At 45.4% G+C, this 22,866-nt stretch overlaps 1 protein-coding gene across 2 annotated transcripts in view; it reads right to left on the bottom strand.

Annotated features, from left to right (window-relative positions):
- Positions 1-22,866, bottom strand: part of HUNK (hormonally up-regulated Neu-associated kinase) — a 117,790-nt gene that overhangs the window by 14,080 nt on the left and 80,844 nt on the right. For both annotated transcript variants that reach the window (XR_003680775.2, XM_024120406.3), the window contains exons 5-8: positions 22,116-22,243; positions 13,667-13,802; positions 8,465-8,627; positions 4,406-4,489 (exon numbers count right to left, since the gene is read on the bottom strand). Coding sequence is in view for 1 of the 2 variants with exons in the window: in XM_024120406.3 (XP_023976174.1) it covers positions 4,406-4,489; positions 8,465-8,627; positions 13,667-13,802; positions 22,116-22,243 (511 nt within the window). In the remaining variant the exon portion in view is untranslated. The remainder of the gene's footprint in view (positions 1-4,405; positions 4,490-8,464; positions 8,628-13,666; positions 13,803-22,115; positions 22,244-22,866) is intronic.

Below are 22,866 nucleotides of genomic sequence, written 5' to 3'. Positions count from 1 at the left end.
ATGTCCTCAAGTCCATACTCTAGTAGGTCTGTGTCTTTATTCCCGTCTTACCCCTAGGTTCTTCATGACATTTTTTTTTTTCTTAGATTCCATATATATGTGTTAGCATACGGTATTTGTCTTTCTCTTTCTGACTTCCTTCACTCTGTATGACAGACTCTAGGTCCATCCACCTCACTACAAATAACTCAATTTCGTTTCTTTTTATGGCTGAGTAATATGCCATTGTATATGTGTGCCACATCTTCTTTATCCCTTCATCCGATGATGGACACTTAGGTTGCTTCCATGTCCTGGCTATTGTAAACAGAGCTGCAATGAACATTTTGGTACATGATTCTTTTTGAATTATGGTTTTCTCAGGGTATATGCCCAGTAGTGGGACTGCTGGGTCATATGGTACAGCTTTAGTAAGCCAGTTTAGAAATGATGACTGCTCTGCCACGACCCCCATGGTCCCCCAGGGCCTCTGTTTTAGGAAAAGGAATCTCTGGGGCACACGCCTAAGGTGAGACAAGTGTCCCACTTTTCCAGACATCATCTCTGCCTGTTACAGGAAGAAGAGGGGGAGAAAGTGGTAAAGTCATAAAATGACGGCACTGTAGTCCCAAGAGGGAAGTTCTTTCCACTTAATTCAGCTCCTCCGTCTCCTTGGAGAAAAAGAACCAGGATCGAGAAGAAGAAAGAGACCATCGCGTGCCCTCAATGCCCGGACGTGGCCCCGGAGCCCGCTCCCCAGCCGGCCTGGGTACAACCTTGAACTTCATTCCAGGGCTCCTGCTCACAACACCTCCCTCCCCCGCCACTTGGCCGCTTCTCCTCCTGGACCGCCTAATGGTAACTGGGCAGAACCCCACCGAGCCTCTGAGTGGGCTTTACCTGGGAAATCTGGCTTCTTTCAGACTTTCTCACCGCTTTTTCTAACTGGCCCCGTTCTACTTTCTAGGTTCCAACAGAGAGGAGTTGCATCATCTAGTCAGAGCCTGTAATTTTTTTTTTTTTTTGGGGTTACGCGGGCCTCCCTCTGTTGCGGCCTCTCCCGTTGCGGAGCACAGGCTCCGGACGCGCAGGCGCATTGGCCATGGCTCACGGGCCCAGCCGCTCCGCGGCACGTGGGATCCTCCCAGACCGGGGCGCGAACCCGGTTCCCCTGCATCGGCAGGCGGACGCGCAACCACTGCGCCACCAGGGAAGCCCCAGAGCCTGTAATTTAATTAGCACAAGTATCGCTGCAGCTTGGAGAAAACAAATGGATCACAGAAAATTGAAGTGCTGTCTTCCCATTAGCGTTCCTATTGAAACCCTAACCATTAAATATTTCGACAAATGTTTTAAAATGCTTACTATGTGTTTTCCGGGCCAAATGAAATAATCAGCTGAGAATAATAACCTGGATGAAAAAAAGAGGCCCCTTTCCCATCGCGGTTCTAACACTTAACACACAAGCAGGGTCGGGTACAAGGGCAACCAAGGACATGGGCATCAGCCAGGTGGCTTAGAGGCTGCCTAGGGCACACACATAGGGGCATGCGGTACGTCTAAGTTTGTGTTATTACCGGAGGCCCTAAACAGTCAAACCAAGAGGCAGGGGAGCCTAACAGTGAATTCAGTATCCCCTGGACCCCAGGCGAGGTGCCTACCCTCCCTGCAAGGGACTGTAAGAGGTCCCTCCCTGCCACAGGGCATGGCCATCAGGTGATGATAATTCGACTTGCACGCTATGGTGCAGGTGGTCCCCGACTTGAATCAAGCTAGGTGTCCCACCTGGAATGTTCGACCTTCCCCAGATGCTGGCCCAATTCTATTTTCTGAGACTAGCGCCAAGGTCCACTTGACTATTTCATTTGTTCATTTAGCAAATATTTATTGATCCCCTGCTGGGTGCCAGGCATCGTGTAGGCTCTAGGGACACGGTAAGGAGCAAAAGTGACGCCGTCCCTGCTCTGAAGGAACTCACAGTCCAGAGTGGGGAAGAGAGATGACGATCAAACAATCCCTGAACAAACAGAACCCTGCCAATGGGACAAGCCCCAGGAAGCAGAATGTGTGTGACAGCGTGTACCGGAGGGATGCAACCCAATGGCAGAGGTCAGAGAACGGCGGGGGTCCACGAGGACATGACCCTGCCGTGGGATCTGAAGATACACATTAACTCAGCAGAGAGGGGTGGGGAGAACATTCTGGAAGAGAGAACAGGGTGTGCCCAGCCCTGGCAGCCAAGAGAGCACAGAGTCTCAAGGCCCATGGGACTGAGCACACAGCAAGAAGCTGGGCTGTGTGCGGGGCCTGGGAGACAAGGCTGGAGCTGCTGGCAAAGCCAGTTCAATCCGGGACGTGGTGGCCATGTCACAGAGTTTGCCTTCCAGGTTAAGGAAGCCTTTGAAGGTTTCAAGAGGGGAAGTGACGTGGTCTGATCTGAGTGAGAATCGCTCGCTCTGGCTGGTGTGTGGACAGAGCGCCAGGTAGTCACGGGGAAGGAGCGGGACCAGTTAGGAAGGAGGCTGCAGCTGAGGTCCACGCAAGAGGTGATGGTGTCTAGGATGGGGCGGACGGAGAGTGGAGGGGTTGGAGAGCTTCACGAGCCAAACCAGCAGAACTTGGCGACAGACTGGCTCTCGGGGTGAGGGAAAGGGATACAAAGGTCTTCCAGGTTTCTGCCCTGTACTGAGGGTGGGGCTGCCATTTGGAGACAGAAAATAGGGGCCAGGGGTCGGGGGAGATGGGGGAGGAGAAGTGGGGTTGGTTCCAGGTGTGCTGGATTTGAGACGCCTTCATTCACGCCACAGAAGGTTCAGGAAGCCACTGGCCGGAGGGGTGTGGAGCTCAGGGGAGTCTGGCCCTACACCATCTCTGCTCTCCCGCTCCCAGCCCTAGAAGCCATGTGTGTTTCCGGCCCAGCCCCAGTCCGTGCCCCCCTGCTGCCCCTCCAAAAGTTTATCTCCGTCCTCATCATTTTTTTTTCTGCAGTGTTTCTTTTTAATTAAAATACATGATTCAAAACGTGTACATTTGTTAATTTTGGACACACGGAGCTTATTATCCTCTGTGCCTTTCAATTCTTTCACTTCTCAAAATAGAGAAGTGACAATGTTGTCACAGCCAGTCTCAGAGGAAGGAGGCCTGCAGCCTGGGGTCAAGGCTAGGGCCCACCCTGGCTGCTCTGAATGCATGCCCTTCCCCACGCATCACTGGGGTTCCTTCCTCTGCCTCCCACCCCACCCGCTCCCCAGCTCCTCTTCGCTGCCAGCGGCATCCTCACTTGCCCAAATCCACGCAATCTCCTTTCTGCCTTCTCCACCTCCTCCGGGACGAGAAACTGCTCAGCTGTCACCACTGGCTGCTTTATACTTGACCTTTCCCACGTCCTCCCTGGCATCCTTCCCTCCTGGGTCTCCGGCTGCCCCGTTATCTTCGCTAGCTTCTCTGTCATCAGCGTCTCCTTTTCCTGCCTCCTTAAATGGTGCCATCCCCCAGGCTGTGTAGATTGACCAGCCTCACCCTCCTCCTGCAGCTACCCCAGCCTACCCCAGCCTCGATGCTCAGGGGTGGACGCATTTACACGTGGTGCCGGCGGTTCAGCAGCCCCGACACCGGCGTCACTGGGCTGGCCTGGGCCGTGTCCCACTTGCTTTCTGCTGACGCCATGGAGAGCAGCCCAGCTCGTTCCATATTCCATGGAAAAGCACTGAGAAGACGGGCGAGCCCCACTGGACAAAACAGCCAATGAGGAGTCCTGGTGGAGGGACCCTTACCCTGTGCTCCAGGCCTTGGATCTCGAGTTCCCAGACACAGTCTCTTAACAAGCATGTATTTGGGGTCCAAATTTGGGATGAAATGATACCAGTTTTTACTCTGAAATCAAAGAATCTTGGTATTTTCTCTCAGATACGTTCTAGGTAGCATCAAGTCACCAGGGACAGCTGACTGGAAAGGCTTTGCTCCAGATACTTTTTCCTGCTCCTCACTGTACTTTGTTCTCCTGATAACAAGTGTTACAGACACTTATATTTTTCAGCACCTCGTTTTTACCTTTTGGAGATCTGACAGCGGACTCCAACCTTGATTCCACTGGGAACCATCCAGGGAGCTTTAAAAAATACTGACCCCCGATCTCGCTGGAGATCGAGAATGGATCGTTGGAATCAGTCTGAGGTACGGCCTGGGCATCCAGATGTTAAAACGCTCCTCGGGGATTCCACTGTGTGGCCACAGCTGAGAACCATAGTCTAGAGACTTAACGATGGTGGCCCCGCTGTAAACCATTTCTCAAAGGCTCAGTGAAGTAAGTATTTGTCTTTGGCTACTTCTGTGTCCCGCAATAATTGGTTTCCTTTCCCCTCTTCCCCCCAGAATGGAAATCCACTCTTCCTAAGAGATCATGGGGTTTGCTCTGGGGGCCACTCACCTCATAGGGCTCCTTGATGGGCCTGCACTTTTCTATCTGGTAGAGCTGGGTCTTGTAACAGACGCTGTCCTGGATGTCGGATTTCTGCCAGAGGAGAAGAGAAAAAAAAGCCTGGCTTAACTCACGGGAAATAGAAACGTCCATTAAGCATTCATTAATTTTTAAACCAGCGCTTGGCTGAGAAAGGGCAGAAGGGGGTTGGCAAGGCACTTAATTGCAGTGCAAAGCCTCATCCAAGGATGGAGTGTGGGGAGAGCCCGGGACCCAGAATCAGGTGACCTATTTCTGTTCCTGGCTCTGCCAGGCAAGGGCCAGGTGACCCTGGGCACATCACTGCTCCTTGCTGGGCCTCAGTCCTTTCATCTGTGTGATGAAGACCACTCTTAACACATGAAAGCAGAGACCAAGTGTGTGAGCTGGGGAGAATACCTTATTTTACTGAATTACTGAATGGGATACAGATGTTGCTTATTTAAAAACAGCCCTAAAGTGGATAAATAATAAGGACCTACTTTACAGCACAGGGAGCTAGATTTAATATCTTGTAATAACCTATAATGGAAAATAATCTGAAAAAGAATATATATATATATACACATATATATAGGTATAACTGAATCACTTTGCTGTATACCTGAAACTAACACAACACTGTACATCAACTATACTTCAATTAAAAAAAAAAAGCCCTAGTTCCTGCCCCCGGCCCCAATAAATGTCACAGCAATTCATAATATAGCTTAAAGAAGAAGACAGATAACCACACCTAAGATGACCTAGGGGCACTGTTCAGGTGCAATCCTCTCTGGCGACAGGTGAAATTAAATGACTGATTAATTTTTCAGCCAACAAATATTCACAGAATGCCTTTACAGGCTCTCCAAATTAAAATCCACGCTTCTAGGTTTTAGAAAGAGGAAACAAGAATCAAGGGATAAGGGGAGAAATGACAAATAATTAAGTTACAATATTTTACTTTTTTTCTTTTTTTTTGCAGGTTCTTATTAGCCATCAATTTTATACACATCAGTGTATACATGTCAATCCCAATCGCCCAATACAATATTTTACTTTTGAGTTCACTAGTTTTGCTTTCAAAATTATACACGGTTGGTAGTAATTGGTTAATGATATTCTTAACGGGAACAGTGCATAGGTGCAATTAAATTAGCCTTGTGTGGAAATTACTGAGTGGACCAGCTATGGCTGTCTATGGGGAATAATTCTTTCTTAAAAGCAGCCATCCACCTAGACACTGGTTCTCACACCAGCTATGTCCTATGATTGAAGGTTTAAGTGTGAAACAGATAATAAAATAAGAAAGAACCTTCTCCAGTTAGAACTAAGTTAGTTGAGTTTCCAGGGAACTTCTCAGCAGACAAAACCACAGAGCTTTGCAACACTGCACGCACCATTTGTAACCCTGATGCTGGGCAAACATAGCAGATGGCAAGACATCCAGAGAAGGCGAGACATACCCTAAGAGCTTCACACGAATGTCTCTTACTTGGGATGAGCCGTGAGATTAAGAGTGTGAGTTACCAAAGTTTTCATCTGTAGACGTGGAGGTAGACATAAGAAAGAAACTAGGGCTTCCCTGGTGGCGCAGTGGTTAGGAATCCGCCTGCCAATGCAGGGGACGCGAGTTTGAGCCCTGGTCCGGGAAGATCCCACGTGCCGCGGAGCAACTAAGCCCATGCGCCACAACTACTGAGCCCACGTGCCGCAACTACTGAAGCCCGCCTGCCTAGAGCCCGTGTTCCACAATAAGAGAAGCCCTCACACCGCAACGAAGAGTAGCCCCCGCTCGTCGCAACTAGAGAAAGCCCGTGTGTAGCAACGAAGACCCAACACAGACAAAAATAAAAAATATAATTTAAATAAGGAAAGAAACTATTTTTAAAACAAAAGTCCCTCTATCTTATTGATCAGTATCCAGAAAACAGTTTCTTCCAAAAGGAGAATGTTTGAATCTGCTAGCTTACTCAGAAAAGTAGCAATGTCATCCTTTAAATATGTGAAATCATAAACTTTGTAGCCAGTTTCATGGAAACATTTTTTAAAACTAATTTTTGAACAACATTCATCATTTCTAAAAGAAAATCAGCGTGTGACCCTCCTCTGTTCCTTTTACTTGAGAACTACTTGTCCCTAGCATGGTGGTTCCTAAATGGTGTGACCTCGAGCCCATATGAGTGAAAAAAGTTGTTAGCAGGCATCTGCAATATGTGTGCATTTATTTATAAATTATAAGCATGTACTGTACTAACATATCACGTACATTATAAAATAGGCAATAAAATAGGAATTTAAAAGGATAAGATAAGAAAGAAATATAGGACATATGGTCTTCTTATAAAAGAGAAATGAGAAATGGCTTCGAGTCTAACATGTCTTTTAAGCTCATCATCATAGGTGAACAGAGGACCTCCGTTCTCTGGTGTGAGAGGATTTCTTAATCCCTCTTATCACATCATAAAATGATATAAATAACATACTATGTATCAAAGGTCCAGTCTTTCTGAGCTCCACTTCTCTCCTGCAGTAGCTTTCCCGTGACCGTGACACTGGCTCTGAAAGCCAGCTGCAATATCTGTTCCCTTGCGAAGTTTCGTCCCATCACTGCTTCTGGAGCACATTTTTTTTCCCCATAAAACATTGCTCTTATTTTTAAATGCCTTTTACTATAATGTTTCTTCTCATGTACATCATTCCTTTGGTGGCTCACCAAAAAAAAAAAGTTGTTCTGTGGATAATTTCCTGCTGAAGCCAAATCTAGGAAATACCCTAAGCTGCATCAGCTTAGAAACATCTATACTTTTGTTCCATTGTTTAATAAATCTCCCGTCAAGCTTCTTCATGTATTCGGCAATGTTTTCTAGATGTCTCCCAAATCCATTTGCTAATAAGAGACACATTCTGATCATGCAGTCTGCTGGGCGTCATTTGGTCATATTCTCCCTCATCAGGGAGAATATCATTTCCCCAACTGTCGGTGAATTTTCATCTTTAGCTTTAATGTAGAAACCTCATAAAAGGTTTGTAAGCCTATTGTTTAGTGGAATTTTGTGGGATATTGGGTTAACACGTGACTTTAAATAGCACTGAAAAACTCTAGAAGTTCCTCTTTACGTTCTGGATTCTAAATGTCTTCCTAACAGTGATGACCCCATACAACCTGATCTCAAGGCGCCATACAGGCAAGGTGAAGATCATCCTTCAGGAATGGGTAGGAAATCAAACTTCAGATGGGCTTCCTGACAATTCCAAATTTCTCTGGCTGACTTCCTGTTAGATCTGGTCAGTCCTCACCATTCGGAGTAGGAGAAACAGGGGTGACATGCAGAATCCATACTGCCTGTGATCCAGTTTTCTTTGCAGAATTCTTTTCTAACCATTGTCCATTTGCAAAGAGTTGATGTAGTCAAAACTAGATACTGAAGCATGTAAATTCCCTCACCCAGGCATGTATGAACTTCATGAGGAAGAAGGATGAAGGTGACCAAAGCATGAGGGTACCATGGTCCAACACAGGCTCCTAGCTCTACCTCCTTCATCTTCAACACACGCGACACCTGGACTATCTGATGCCCAGACTGAGTGAAGGGGCCAAGGTTTCACTTTTGTTTTCTAGAGAAGTAAATGTAAATAGTGGCTTTCTCATCTACCATGCTTTAGAGGTGAAGCAGAGCTTGACGGGCTCTGCTCCCCAACTTTTATGGTTGCACAAGCCCAGGTGCATCTAAGTGGGGACCCCAAGGAGCCAAGAGAAACAGAGCCAAAAAGGCAACAAGAGGCTGAAAGGAAAAGAGGCTTGAATCTCTCACGAGTCTGCCCAGAGCTTAACTCCGTGGGAGAATATTTTTAAAACACCTCAGATAAAAAGCGCTCCCTGAGAAGCAGGTTTTGCTACTATTTTATCCCACCTTCAGCAAACTCAGCCTCACATTAGTTTCAATTAACAGCTCAGATCAAGTGTCAGTAACTGGGAAACAGTTCAAGTGTCAGAGCTCGTTTTTCCACAGAGAGCAGAGAAAACCACCGCGGGGCTCCACTCACCCCTGACAAATAGCGCTCGAGCTTCTTGTTTAAGAGGAAGTAGATGGCAAGGATGTGGCAGGCGCGGTTGGAGAGCACGGTGTTGATCACGTCGCTGTTCTTGTAGCCCAGCTTCTCCGTCATGTGCAGCACCACGCTCGGGCTCAGGTCTTCCAGGGAAATCCTGCGGGGCAGAGGAACAGAGAACCAGTCACTTCCCCACCGTCGCTGAGAGGCTCCAGGGCCTCCTTAGCGATCCTCACAAACATGACGGCACAGAAACCGCCCCCTCCCCCCAACACACACACGGGCCCCCTCATGGACAATCAGTCCATTCATCCACTCATCCATTCACTTGACTTTTTATTAGGAAAAGTTACACATACAGAAAAGTAAAGGGAATAGTCTAATAGCCTATGTGTGTACCCAATTCCTGGTTGAACCCGTTGTTAACACTTCGGCTTTCTTTCTTTCTTCCTTCCTTCATCTCTCCCTCCCCTCCTTTCTTTCCTAAAGTATTTTAAATCACAAACATCATGACATCTCTTTTCCTAAACACCTCGACGTGCATCTTTAAAAACCAAGGACATCTCCTGTAGAACCACAATACCATCAACACACCCAACAAAACTTTAGTAATCTCTTAATAGTCTCTGATATCTAGAATATATTCAAATTTCCCCAATTGCCCCAAATTTCTTTACAATTTGACATTTTTTTCCTTAAAATGTATTTGTTGGAGATGGGGTGGAGCCCACACTTAGGTTGGGTAGAAGCTGAGTTGGGAAAGGAGGGCATTCAGGAGCCAGCCCGGAGAGGGTTTAAAGGAACAATGTGTCACAAGTTCACAAATAGGGGATTTGGGGCTCCGCTGTAAAGTGCTCTCAGAGGACAGGTTAAAGCTTCTACACAGGAGTATTATGAAGATAAACTCCTTGGGATAAAATGCCAAAGAAATGAATGCCAGGCATTCATTTAACCACTCATTCACTCATTCATTCATTCAACAAGTCCCTGCCTCATGGAGTTTACATTCCAGTGGGGAAGAGAGAAAATAAATTCATTTATTCTTCATGACAGTCTTATGAGTAGGTACCATTATTATCCCCATTTTACAGATGGAGAAACTGAGGCCCACAACAGGGAAGTAACTTGCCCAGGGACACATAGGCAAGAAGTGGCAGCTATGGAGAGCACAAAAACAGGCTGAGGGGCATAGAGAGTATGTGTGTTGGTAGTGGAGGTGTGTCATCAGAGAGAACGTGCTACAGTCCTCAAGAGAGATGCAAATACAGTACTCTGTGAGCAGAAGGTGAGCACATCTGGCTAGAGAGCTCTGTAACCACCGCCAAAGGGTCTGAAGACATTTCTGGTGGAACCTCAGGACCATAACACTAGGAAAAACCACACAGTATAACCCCATAATGGTGCAGAAGAGGAAACCGACTTGCCAAGTTCACAGGCCCGTTAGTAGGGGCAGCAAGGGCAGACCTAGGTCTGTTGACCATTGTAACCTAGGTCAGCTCTCCCTCTATGTGGCTAAGTGCCGTCCAAAGAAAAGGTGCCCAAGAAACCACAAAATCTGCCTTCCTCACTCCTGTTGGGTACAAAATCAGAAATTCTAGAAAGCAGGTTGGAGTATGGTTGGTATGATTAATGGTTAAAAATAATAACGTTTGTTTAAAAAGGATATAATTACGTGAAGATTGCCACAAGCACTTAACACAGAAAGCACAACTGTCTGACACTATCTGGTAACAGCAGCCCTGCCCTAGGTCAATGACACCACTGCTGCTTGACCTCCCTCCTGGCCAATGAGATCACTGACATTGGCCAATCAGACCACAGCCTCATGGCCTCACCTCCCAGCCAATCAGATCATGATTTTAGTGACCCTCCCCCCATCCCTGGCCAATCACCCACAGCTACACAAGGATGGCCCCGCCCCCTACCAGGAGCAGGCCCTGGAAGGGAGGGTGCTCTGGGTGTGGGGTGCCACCAGGGTGGGGCTGGGGGTGGAGGAGAGAGGAGGAAAGTGAGCAGGGGGAGACACCCCGTCTCTGCCCTTTGTACCCACTGTCTTCCAAAACAGGTGAACTCTGCCAAACGTAGACTGTGGACTGGCTCTTGACTGAGAGTGATATTTTAAACATTTTCCATAAGCAATGCATGTATTTAGTGCTCTCCTGTATCAGTTGTTGAACCTGTGTTATCTCTCCAAGTTTCTTTCTTTTTTTAAATTTTATTTATTTTTTTTATACAGCAGGTTCTTATTAGTTATCCATTTTATACATATCAGTGTATACATGTCAATCCCAATCTCCCAGTTCATCCCACCACCAACCCCTCCCCCCCGCCGCTTTCCCCCTTTGCTGGATAAAGAAGATGTGGCACATACATACAATGGAATATGACTCAGCCATAAAAAGAAACGAAATTGGGTCATTTGTAGAGACGTGGATGAATCTAGAGACTGTCATACAGAGTGAAGTAAGTCAGAAAGAGAGAAACAAATATCGTATATTAACGCATATATGGGGAACCTAGAAAAATGGTACAGATGAACTGGTTTGCAGGGCAGAAATTGAGACACAGATGTAGAGAACAAACGTATCTCTCCAAGTTTTGATGATATAGACAATGGTAAAAAATGTTCCAGAACACTAGGTATAATTTTGAGTAAATTTGCATTAAATCCAATTTTATTCCACCTTGGTCTAATTCTGTCCTGTGAACCAATGACCTGCTTTCCCTCCCACTCATCTCCAGAGCTAACTGGAGGTGTGGGAGAGTGTCCAGGCCCCCGCAGGACAGGAAGGAGGTAGCCAAGGTCGGCTCTAAAAAAAATGTCTGCTCCCAGAACAAGGAGGGGAGCCTGGCACACAGCAAACATCTGTGACTGACTGACATGAACATTTATTATAAAGAATTTACATTTAAAGACATTTTCCTCTTGCCTCTTGGGGATATCAACTTGGAGGCCCAAATGAATTAACAGAAGGCTTTAAAGAAGAGTGATATAAAACACAGGACCTTTATTTTCTCTCTTTCCCAGAAGTAAAACATTGACAACATCTAAAATAATTAAATCTGGGGCTATGAATGTTGGGAAGCTATAAAATAGACTTTATAAAGAAAATATTCCTTTCCCTGGTCACATGTTCTTAATCCCTTTACCTGTGTGCTGGTAAAACCAGAAAAATAATCATCAAAAGCACATTTTTTTTTTGCATTATATATTTTTCACAATAAAGACTGTAAATAACGCGGGTCTTTCCCAACAGTTGAGATTTCTGGTTTCATTACTTAAAAACCGGACATTGATTTGCCTCTAGTATAAAATGAGTAGCGAACCTTACCTAAACAGAAGATATTGAGCTGCTGTTTTCCTTAATATACAAGCTCTTAACCATTTTTACAATCTACCCACCTAGATCATGTGCAGCCTTTTTTGCTTTTGACCCAGTCCAAATGCAAAAATGACCAAGCTGGCAAAGCCAGTATAGGTTACTAGAATTTAAGTTTTAATCTACAAAAGCCTGTTTATAAGCTACAAAATGAGATGCCTGGGCCTGAATCTTTGTGAATGAAGATGTGGTCAGCAAGGAGGGGGGGACTGTATTTTTACCAGCGGCTTCACTTCCTTTAACAGCTGCTGCATTGAGTGGATTGATTCTGCTTATTTAGACCGTGATTACATTAGGTTAATGACTCATTTGGCTGCCGCCAGCGCTTCCTCCTTTACAGAGAGCACACCTGGGCGTGCCAAGCAGCATGAGCCCTGGTGACGAGGCACGGCCCCTCGGCTCTGCTTTCCGTCTCACACTGGGCTAGTATTCCCGGTGTCTATTTCAGGTACTAGCCCAAACCGAGCCAGCACTGGAAACCAGCAGTCTATTTCCAGGTTCCCTTGGTAACCTAAGTAACCTAGACTTTGTTTACATTACCTCCCACAAGTCAAATGCTAGAATTGTAGACGACAGCTCTCTATGGCCATGGCGAGTGCAAATGTGGCCCAGGAGCCAGGAGGCAGGTCCCAGCACTGTCCACCCACACCCCCTGAAGTTCTTCTAGAACTTCCTCCCCAAGACGGAGCTCTGCCTGCCCATCTCATTTGGAGAAGTCAGTGCTGCAACTTTCATAAGTCTTGGTGGATGTTTCCAGACCTTCCTGGGCATTTTGAAGATATGATCACAGAGGACACCTCTTCTCTGCCCTGTCAGTGCTCTACCTGTCCCGCTTCATCAGTGGTTCTCTTGTCTTCATCTGAGCTTCAGATCTAGAATGCGCAGGCCACTCCAGGTCTGAAGGAAGACGGACTCAAGGTAGGTCCCAGTCCTGGGGGGTATTGGACCCATAGGTCCTCACGTTGGCTCTAAAGTCACCGAGGGGAGGGTCCTCATTCCTCCACTCGGGCTACTTGACAATACGTCAAATGAGGAGGGAAAAGTACAAGGAAATGTTTTCAAATCTGGACTCGGTACCCGGGCATGGGGACGTGTGGGCCATCATGAGGTGTCCCTCAGTGATACCTGAGGACTCCTGTGGACTCCTGCCTGTAAGCCTCCCCTAAAGATTCCTCCTCACAGAAACGGCACAGGGAAACACGGCCTGCCGCAAAGGACTCCTGCTCTTGACTTTTCTTTCTCCTCCCAACATTTCAGGGCAGGGGACTTAGGGCTGAAACAAACATCAGAGAAAAGAAGTGGCAGAAGAGGAGCCCGGGGTATGGTGTGGAAAGGGCAATTCCACCGGATTCCGCCCGATGCCGACAGGCTAGCTCTCGAGTGGAACACACACACACACACACACACACACACACAGATACACTCACAGACACACTCAAACACAAACATACACACACAGACACACACACACTCACTCAGGTCATAGCTAGTCTACACGGTCCCTTGGTGTGAATTAGAAAGAGGTGCTGCTCTGGAAAAACGCAGGCCCTCAGGAGCAGGCTTGATAAGGGGAGTGCGGCCTGATTTCTGCGCCCGCACGCCCTCCGCCGGGCGCCCCCTGCAGGGCGCCCCTTGCACAGCCACACGGGCCGCCCCGCCTACACTTCGTCTCGTGTGCGGAGTGGGGAAGGGCAGCCAAGAGAAGACGTGGCCTTTCCTCGAATCACGTGTAGCTTCCCGTCCAGAACTATTCAGGGGCTCGTAAGACAGGCCCCATCTTGCCCGAGGAGGAGTCCCTCTGTGTGCGCTTGATTACCTGTTGGGATAGGTGACATTGCATGGCACTTTGCCCATGTAATTCTCATTAAGCCAGCGATTCGCCAGTGCTTGCTGGATATTGGGCCTCTTCACAGGATCTGGTTCCAGGAGAGAACGCAGGAAGTTCACGGCTCCTGCAAAGACATACAGCAGAGAACACGCGTGTGTTACAGGCTGAAGGAAGACCCAGGGCAGGGGACCCACCACACCTCCCGAGCCACTGCTGATCTATTTGCTGGATCTCTGGGTGTCATAAGTCAAGAGTTTAAGATATCTGTCCAAGAGGTGCATCTGGAACACGGTAGAGCACGAACCAGTGCGGGTCTCCCCACATCCTGTACTTCCCCAAACCACCTGTGGTCTTATGGTCTACCGCTGTGGTTTTTTCTCTGGTCCACTGCTAAAGGTGAGCCAAAGAGGGATGAAAGAAAGTAAAAAGACAGTGCTTGATCTCAAGGTAGGTTTTGAGGAATATATATATATTATTATATATTTATATATTATATATATACAAATTCTTTTCAGATTCTTTTCTCTTTATAGGTTATTACAAAATACTGAGTATAGTTCCCTGTGCTATACATGCATCCTTTAAGATTATAACAGTGGAGACAACTACACAACATGGGAAAATACGTTTATAATGCACATGAAGGTCACAGGCTCCAAAATTGTTCAGCAGGAGAATATGCGGGTCCTCGTATGGACAAGGAATGCCAGGGATTCCTTCAAAATGAAGATGGTCTGTCTTGCTTGAGTTTTGGGACCAGGATATTTTCTTATTTATACTCATTTTATGAAGCATTATGATATTATCCTTGCAAGAGAAAAAAATACTCTTTTATGTAGCTTTGTACACGATATCCAATTTCCAATATACCAAGTAATAGATTCCGGAAAATAATCTTAATTTGCTTGGTCACCAAACTTTTCTATCTTCTCTCCAAAGCTATTTTTCAGTTTTCTAAGATAATCTAACTTTTCAGTGATAAGTCATAAAAATTCTCAGTTTCTCACAGGCTTTAGTTGTCATTTCAAAAACTGTCCTTCAGGGGCTTCCCTGGTGGCACAGTGGTTGGGGGTCTGCCTGCCGATGCAGGGGGCATGGGTTCGTGCCCCGGTCCGGGAGGATCCCACATGCCGCGGAGCGGCTGGGCCCGTGGGCCGTGGCCGCTGGGCCTGCGCGTCCGGAGCCTGTGCTCCGCAACGGGAGAGGCTACAACAGTGGGAGGCCGGCGTACCGCAAAAACAAAACAAAACACAACTGTCCTTTGCAGAATGATGGGTGTTACTGTCAACCATTTTTTGCAGGGTAAAAATGAAGCCATCAAAAGAGGAGCTAATTCTGATGCCAGAATCAATCCAAAAGAAATAGCCTTTGCTAGTTCAGGACCCCAGGTAACCTCTCCAGGTGGGTTCCCACACAGTTGATGAGGTCACCAGAAGGTCATTTCCCTTTGAGAACGTTGTGGGTAAAAATATATGCGTAGATGCCAGAACAGTCAATGAGATACATTTACTATTCTAAGTTTTATAGCTGGGTCTCCAAATAAAACTTTTCTAAAATGTTCTTCAATGCTCTGAAAAGCAAGTGGGGCTCCAAAAGAGGGGTCTTCTTGTTGGAACCTCTATCTCCCTTCTCTCACCTCCCCTATATTGTAAGGTCATTTATATTTGCTTTATCAGGGGCATCTATTGGTCAAAGAAAAAAAGATGTGAGCTTAATGAGTTGAAACGGGGAGGCTATTCAGTAAATGATGTTTCTTTTACAGACATCTCTGTTGCTTACCCTCAGAGGACCTGAATAGCAACCCAGGCTTTCTCAGAGTATGATTAACCAGAAGAGCTAAGAACAGACTGGATGTGTGTTTTTGTTCTATTTTCAGAACAAGCGCTCTGCGCCTTCACAAATTGCTGATGAGCACAAGTAATTTTAGTTCAGATCTCTACTGGTGAATTTTCTTTCTGTGGACATCACAAATATTGCCTTACTATCCAAAAGGACTTTGAAAACATCCTTAGAGCTCTTTGAAGTTTGTGTTAGGGTCTTGAATAGCCCTATGACTCATGAGCAAAAGGGATTAAAATATTCTCCACTGTCCTGGAAAGCCATGGGGGCCAGAGCCATGCGTCCCAGCCCGTCTTCTAAGCTAGCGCTTGGCATCTCCACTTGGGCTCAAGCGTAGGGATGGCCCACATGGGGCACGCTCCCTCTCTGTGCTCCATGTCACAGAAGGTACACACTCCTCCAGTGCAAAACCTGTTACCTCCAAGAGCTCCAGCTTTCCAAAGTCTGGACTGGCTTGTGTGAGCTCCTGACCCTGTGCCTAGGGAAAGAGCCACAGGAGACAGACGAAGCCATCAAACTTTTTGCTCCAGTGCAGCCCATGGGACACTAGCTGGGGTCTCCCACACCTGAAGCTCCTTCCTCATCACCTCCCAGGAGAAAGCAGCAACAGCAATTATTGGACAGTCGAGGCTTCTCAGAAATCTTTTTTTTCATATATATGTATTCTTTTTCAGACTCTTTTTCATTATAGGGTATATACAAGGTACTGAATATAATTCCCTGTGCTATACAGTAGGGCCTTATTGTTTACCTATTTTATATATAGTACTATGTATCTGTTAATCCCAAATTCCAAATTTATCTCCCCCCACCACTGCCCTTCCCCTTTGGTAACCATAAGTTTGTTTCCTCTGCCTGTGAGTCTATTTCTGTTTTGTAAATAAGTTCATTTGAATCATTTTTTTTAGATTCCATATATAAGTGATATCATATATTTGTTTTTCTCTGTCTGACTAACTTCACTTAGTATGACAATCTCTAGGTCCATCCAAGTTGCTGCAAATGGCATTATTTCATTCTTTTTTATGGCTGAGTAATATTCCATTGTACATATATACTACATCTTCTTTATCCATTCATCTGTTGCTGGACATTTAGGGTGCTTCCATGTCTTGGCTATTGTGAATAGTGCTGCCGTAAACACTGGGGTGCACATATCTTTTCAAACTAGAGTTTTCTCAGGGTATATGCCCAGGAGTTGGATTGCTGGATCATATGGTAATTCTATTTTAGTTTTTAAAGAAACCTCCATACTGTTTTCCATAGTGGCTGCACCAATTTACATTCCCACCAACAGTGTAGGAGGGTTCCTTTTTCTCCACACCCTCTCCAGCATTTATTATTTGTAGGCTTTTTGATGGTGGCCATTCTGACCAGTGTGAGGTGTTACGTCATTGTAGTTTTGATTTGCGTTTCTCTAAAAATTAGCGATGTTGAGCATCTTTTCATGGGCCTGTTGGCCATCTCAGAAATCTTAACTGGCATTGGCTCAACCCTCCCAAATGCTAACACCCCACCTTCAGCATCACTTCAGTGACTTCATGGTGCAAAACCCTCTAGATCTGAACTGAGTGTCTGGAATGTATTCTAAGTGCCATCATTGAGGTGTAGTGATGAAAAGGTAAATGTGAAAACCATGAAAGGCATTCACAACTCTGTGATGTACAAGCACCAACAAGCAGAAAGAGAAACTGTCTAGAAGCCAGAATTGGCAAGATCCCAACAGCTTAAGCTTTCAAACTACACGGTGGAGAAGAGAGGCAATTCTTCAAAAGCATGCAGAACAGACTCACAAGGACAATAACACTGTGCTCTTTTTCAGCTCAAATATGGCAAAAATTATTCCAACTTAATCTAAAAAAAGAGTGCTATTATACAACAGACGTGGAAAGATCATTACAAGCATGAATGATAGGGGACTTCCCTGGTGGCACAGTGGTTAAGACTCCGTGCTCCCAGTGCAGGGGGCCCGGGTTTGATCCCTGGTCAGGGAACTAGATGCCATGCATGCCACACCTAAGAGTTCGCATGCTGCAACTAAGGAGGCCACGTGCCGCAACGAAGGAGCTGGTGAGCCGCAACTAAGGAGCCCGCCTGCCGCAACTGAGACCCAGCGCAACCAAATAAATATTCTCAAAAAAAGGATGAATGATAGAATCATCAAATTAAGAAAGATGTATTAGTGAGACACAATAAAATGGCATATCCTCAATTTGGACGTTTCAATTTGGATATTACTCAAAACATGAGGACAACAGATAAAACCACCAAATCTGGGATGGGGAGGGGAGCGGAGGCATCTTATACTGAATAACATAAAGAAAGAGAGGGAAGCAACCCAGTATAGTAGGGAAGTTCAGGTTTGGGGGTCAAGCAGATGCAAATTAAAAACCAGAGAAGCTATATGACCTCACCGAGACTCAGTTTCCTCCTTAATAAATTGGGAATAATAGAACTTACCGTACAGAGTTGTTCTGAGAACAGGAGGTACTATGAAAAGCACTTACCCATGGCCATTCAGTAAATGGCAGCTACTCTTGTTACTGTAAGCTAATATTCTGGGATGTAAACAAGGCAGTATCATACAGTATCACAAATGAAGGTGGGCCAGGCACGGTAGAAGGGAGAAGTGGTAAACTCGGGGTGCAAAGAACAAAGGGTTGGAGAAGCAGGGGGCTGACGGAAGGGCAGTGGCTGATCCCCAAAACTGAAGTCATTCCCTCTGTAAACAAGATGACCTGAGCTCCCTCAGCAGCTGGGGCACAGCTCTGGGCCCTACCGCATCGAGCCAGATCCCATATCCGAGTAGTCAAACGAATCTATGGGCTGCCTTCCCAGACCACACACTTTAACACAAGTGCCAGAGACTTAGATTCCCTGAGCAACTACTATGTGCCAGCGCTCTGTTTGGTACCTGGCACAAAGGGTTAAAGCCCAAGATGAGTAGATATACACATATCCCAATGGTAAAAGAATAAAAGGGGGAGGGCAATGTCCAAATTCCTTAATTGTAAAATCAGATATGGAAATGCACTTCAGGCTTGCTCACGCCTGACCAGTCAAGACCACAACATCCTGTAGGAATGTGAAGATCTTTAACAAGCACACACAGAGCTTAAGGCCAAAGTCAAAACTGTCTGCTCAGCGCAGGAGCTACGTGAGGTCGGACACCAACTCCAGGGATGCTGACATTGCTTGGAACATTTCTAATTTTTCTTCTGTGGAATTTCCTTTGGATTTTTTTTTTTTAACATTTTCAGGGGTGCAACTTTTACTTCTTTAAGGGTAAATTTAATTGTCACAATCAGAAGACACTTAGAGCCTAGCCTGCGAAGGCCAGATAATAGTATTGGGGTAAAAACGAGTTTGGTTCAGAAGTAATGAGACTGATTTCCTCGTGCTCTTACTCTACCTCTCCTTGCCCTGCTGCCCAACCCTCCTCAGTGACGATGGCAGGGACCACTGCCCACCCCCCACCCCCGCTCCTCCTCCTACAGCCTGTGGCTCACACTAATAATGCTGTTTGGTCAACGGATATTTCTGGCTTTCTGCCTTCCAGATATATGGTAGGGTTGCACTTCCTCAGTTCCTTTAGCTGGGTGAAGCCATGTGACATGTTTTAGAAAGTTAGGAGTTATGAGTGGAATGTTGGTGGAAGATTTCACTGCTGACAAGAGACCTTCTAGATTTCTCTTTCCCTCTGCACGGATCAGATACATTTGAAATGGTGGCTGCCCCATTGGTCTGGGACCCTGACTAACTAGAAGGAGCAGAACCCTTTGACCTTTGATCCAACTCTCCATAGACACAAAGCAGGAATGAGAAATGAATCTTTGTTGAATTCCCTGGTGGTCCAGTGGTTAGGACTCTGTGCTTCCAACGCAGGGGACACGGGCTCAATCCCTGGTCGGGGAGCTAAGATCCCACACGCCACATGGCGTGACCAAAAAAAAAAAAAAAAAAAAAAAAAGAGAGAGAATCTTTGTTGTCTTATGCCACCGAGATCTGGGGGCTGTTTGTTACTGCAGCATAAGCTGGGTTATCCTGACTAATACAGCGAGAAGCAGCTTCAGCTCTTTAGGGTCTCACTGGGATTCAAAGTGAACACTGTCTGCCTTTTCCAGGCATGAGGATACAAACAACCTCCTATTGTTCTTTGTATTGGGCCACTTAGGACAAAACAGGCTCTGAATCATAAGAGGAACTTCGGAATCACTCTGAAAGATGGCAGTACTTATGACTATATAACCCTTAAAGAGACTACCTTGAAAGATTGAATTTATTTATAAACATTAAATCTTTTTTGTTACCACAATGAGGTATCATTAGACCCCTATCAGAATGGCTAAAATAAAAAGTAGTGAGAGTATCAGATGCTGGCAAGGATGCAGAGAAACTGGATCACTCTCACGTTGCTAGAGAGAATGCCAAGTGGTACAGCCACTCAGAACAGGAGTGTAACAGTTCCTTACAAACCAAATATGTGCTTACTATACAACCCAACAATTTCACTCCTAGGCATTCATCTCAGAGAAATGAAAACATGTTCACACAAAAACCTGTATATGAATGTTGACAGCAGATTTATTCATAGTAGCTGGAAACTGGGAACAACCCAATGTCCTTCAATGGGTGAATATTTACACAATGGTATATCTATACCATGGACTACTACTCAGCAAGAAAAAGGTACAAAGGATTGATACGTGCAACAACTTGGACAGATCCCAGAGGAATTATGCTGAGTGACAAAAAGTGATATATATATAAATATACAGCATTTTTGAAAGGACACATGATAGAGTTGGAGAACATGTTAGTGGTTGCCAGGGGTTAATTAGGAGGCAGGGAGGTGGCTGTGGCTACAGAAGGGGAGGACGAGGAATCCTGGTCATGGGACTGTTCCCTATCTTGACTGTGTAACTGTCACATGACTCTGCACGTGTGATGAAACTGCACAGAACTAAATACACACCGACACACACAAGGGCAGGCATATCTCAGTAAGCTCAATGGATTCTAACAAGGTCCTGGTGGTGATATTAAACTACAGTTACTTAAGATCCTACCAATGGGGGAAACTGGGTGAAGGGTAAACACATCTCGCTGTATGATTTCTCACAGCTGCGTGTGAATCCACAATTACGCCACAACAAAAAAGGTGTTTGAAAATTGTAATTGGTTAAACAACAACAGCAACAACCAAAACAACCTATCTTTATTCTCTATCCCCTTATCCTGGTTTATCTTATTTTCTTTAGAGCACTTAAACTATGAAACATCACACGTGTTTGTTTATATGTTATTTTTTTGCCTCCCCTGCTGATACGTATGCTCTATATGGGTAGAGACTGTTTTATCCTCCCGGTGCCTAGAGCATTCCTAGCACAGAGTTGATGCCCAGGACATATTCATGGAATAAGTGAATGAATGTGAAATACGGAACGAATGAATGAATGTGCTTTCATTGCAGCACTTTCAACATTTCAGAAAGCTCTAAAACATAAATATAACAATTCAATCAACATTTTGCACATTTTCTAACTCCAGGAGTTATGGCTCTTGGTACAGAACTATTTCTTCTACAATGTCAGAACTGTGTAACTCATCTTTCCAAGTACATAATGCCTGCTTTGCTTTCAGCCTCCAGAGATTCGAACCTCCCCAGCAGAGGTGAAAGTATGAACCGAATTAGGTAATTACCTATAAGAATGCATTTCAGCTTGGGTGCCATTTGGCAAGTATTAAATTCTGGGTCAGCCTCATGGATGCTTTCTAAACTCAAGAAAAAAATACCTGATAGTAGTCAAACAAAAATGCTATATTTTAACCATGTTCCATACGTTGAAATTAAATAATTACTCCTTTTTTCTTTTTTGGCCACATGCCTTATCTTAGTGAAGCTGAGTGTATTCTAAGGAGCCAATTAAATGACTGTCAAGGCCAAGCCAAGGCCAGGAACTTGAAGTGAATTGTGAAACAAACCAAAGAACAAACTGTACTAATCTGCTGGATCTGAAACCAAACCTTAATACGAACTGTTTACTGAAACGTGAACCAGGTAAAGTTGAGTGTACTTTCCAAACACACCTGATGATTCAGTCTAATCAAGTAACCAAACCTATATATATTTAAAAGCTCCTGAACAGGCTCAAAAACTCACATTGCTAAACAAATCCCACACCAAAGTCGAATGAAACTAATATTTCTTTACAGTGACTTGACTAAGGAAGACACAGTAGATATGTGATGATCAACATTCTTTTCAAAGTCAACATTATAATATGGTGAGTTTTAAAACAAACCAGCCTGAAAGTATTTTTCCCAGGGAGACTATACGATCCTTTTGTTATGTGTATTTTTTGTGCAGAAGGAGGAAGTTAGGGGTTCAGAATTACAACGGAAAAAGAAAGGACTGAGGAAAGTGCCTCCTTAGAGATGGGAAACCCAACCATTTTTTGCGACTTAGCTTTAATACTAGGAAGAGACCGAGTACAATCAGAGGGTCGTCCTAACTCCAGTTAGGTGCAAAACAAGCACTGCTTCCGGTGGTTAGAGTGCAGCCCTGGACCCTGAATCGGAGTGGCAGGTGCGTTACCTGTGGAGAGCTGGGTGGGAAGGGGGTTCATTTCCTTGTCCACCATCTTCTGGTACAAAGCCCTCAGGCTAAAAGGCTCCACCGTGAAAGGCAGGGTCCCGGTCAGCATGGCATACATGTTCACACCTCTGAAAAGAGAGACACCAGAGCATGAGAGCAGAAGAAGACCCCGGGGAGAGGATGACAAAGAGGGCGTGGGCTTGGGGAAGCTGCAGTCCTGCCACTTTCATGTCCACCTCGGTGCTCCTTCTTGGTCATTTTCTAGAACACTCAGCTCTGCTCAGAAACAGCAAATGTGAAAGGCGTGGGTGAAAGCACAACTCTGACGACTTGGACAGGCAATAAGAAGAGTTTAAAGAGCTTCAAGATGATACAAATGAACTTATTTACAAAACAGAAACAGATTCACAGACATAGAAACTTATGGTTACCAAAAGGGGAAGGGGGGGATAAATTAGGAGTTTAGGCTTAACAGATACACACTACTATATATAAAATTGATAAACAACAAGGACCTACTGTATAGCACAGGGAACTCTACTCAATATTCTGTAAAAACCTATTATGGGAAAAGAATCAGAAAAAGAATGGATATATGTATAACTGAATCACTTCACTGTATACCTGAAACTAACACAACATTGTAAATGAACTACACTCCAATATAAAATTAAATTAAAAATTAATTAATTGGGCTTCCCTGGTGGCGCAGTGGTTGCGCGTCCGCCTGCCGATGCAGGGGAGCCGGGTT

This window comes from Physeter macrocephalus, chromosome 8 (assembly GCF_002837175.3).
Source record: "Physeter macrocephalus isolate SW-GA chromosome 8, ASM283717v5, whole genome shotgun sequence".
NCBI lineage: Eukaryota > Metazoa > Chordata > Mammalia > Artiodactyla > Physeteridae > Physeter > Physeter macrocephalus.
The sequence above is the reverse complement of the archived record's forward strand: the minus strand, read 5'-3'. Positions and strand labels throughout refer to the sequence as shown.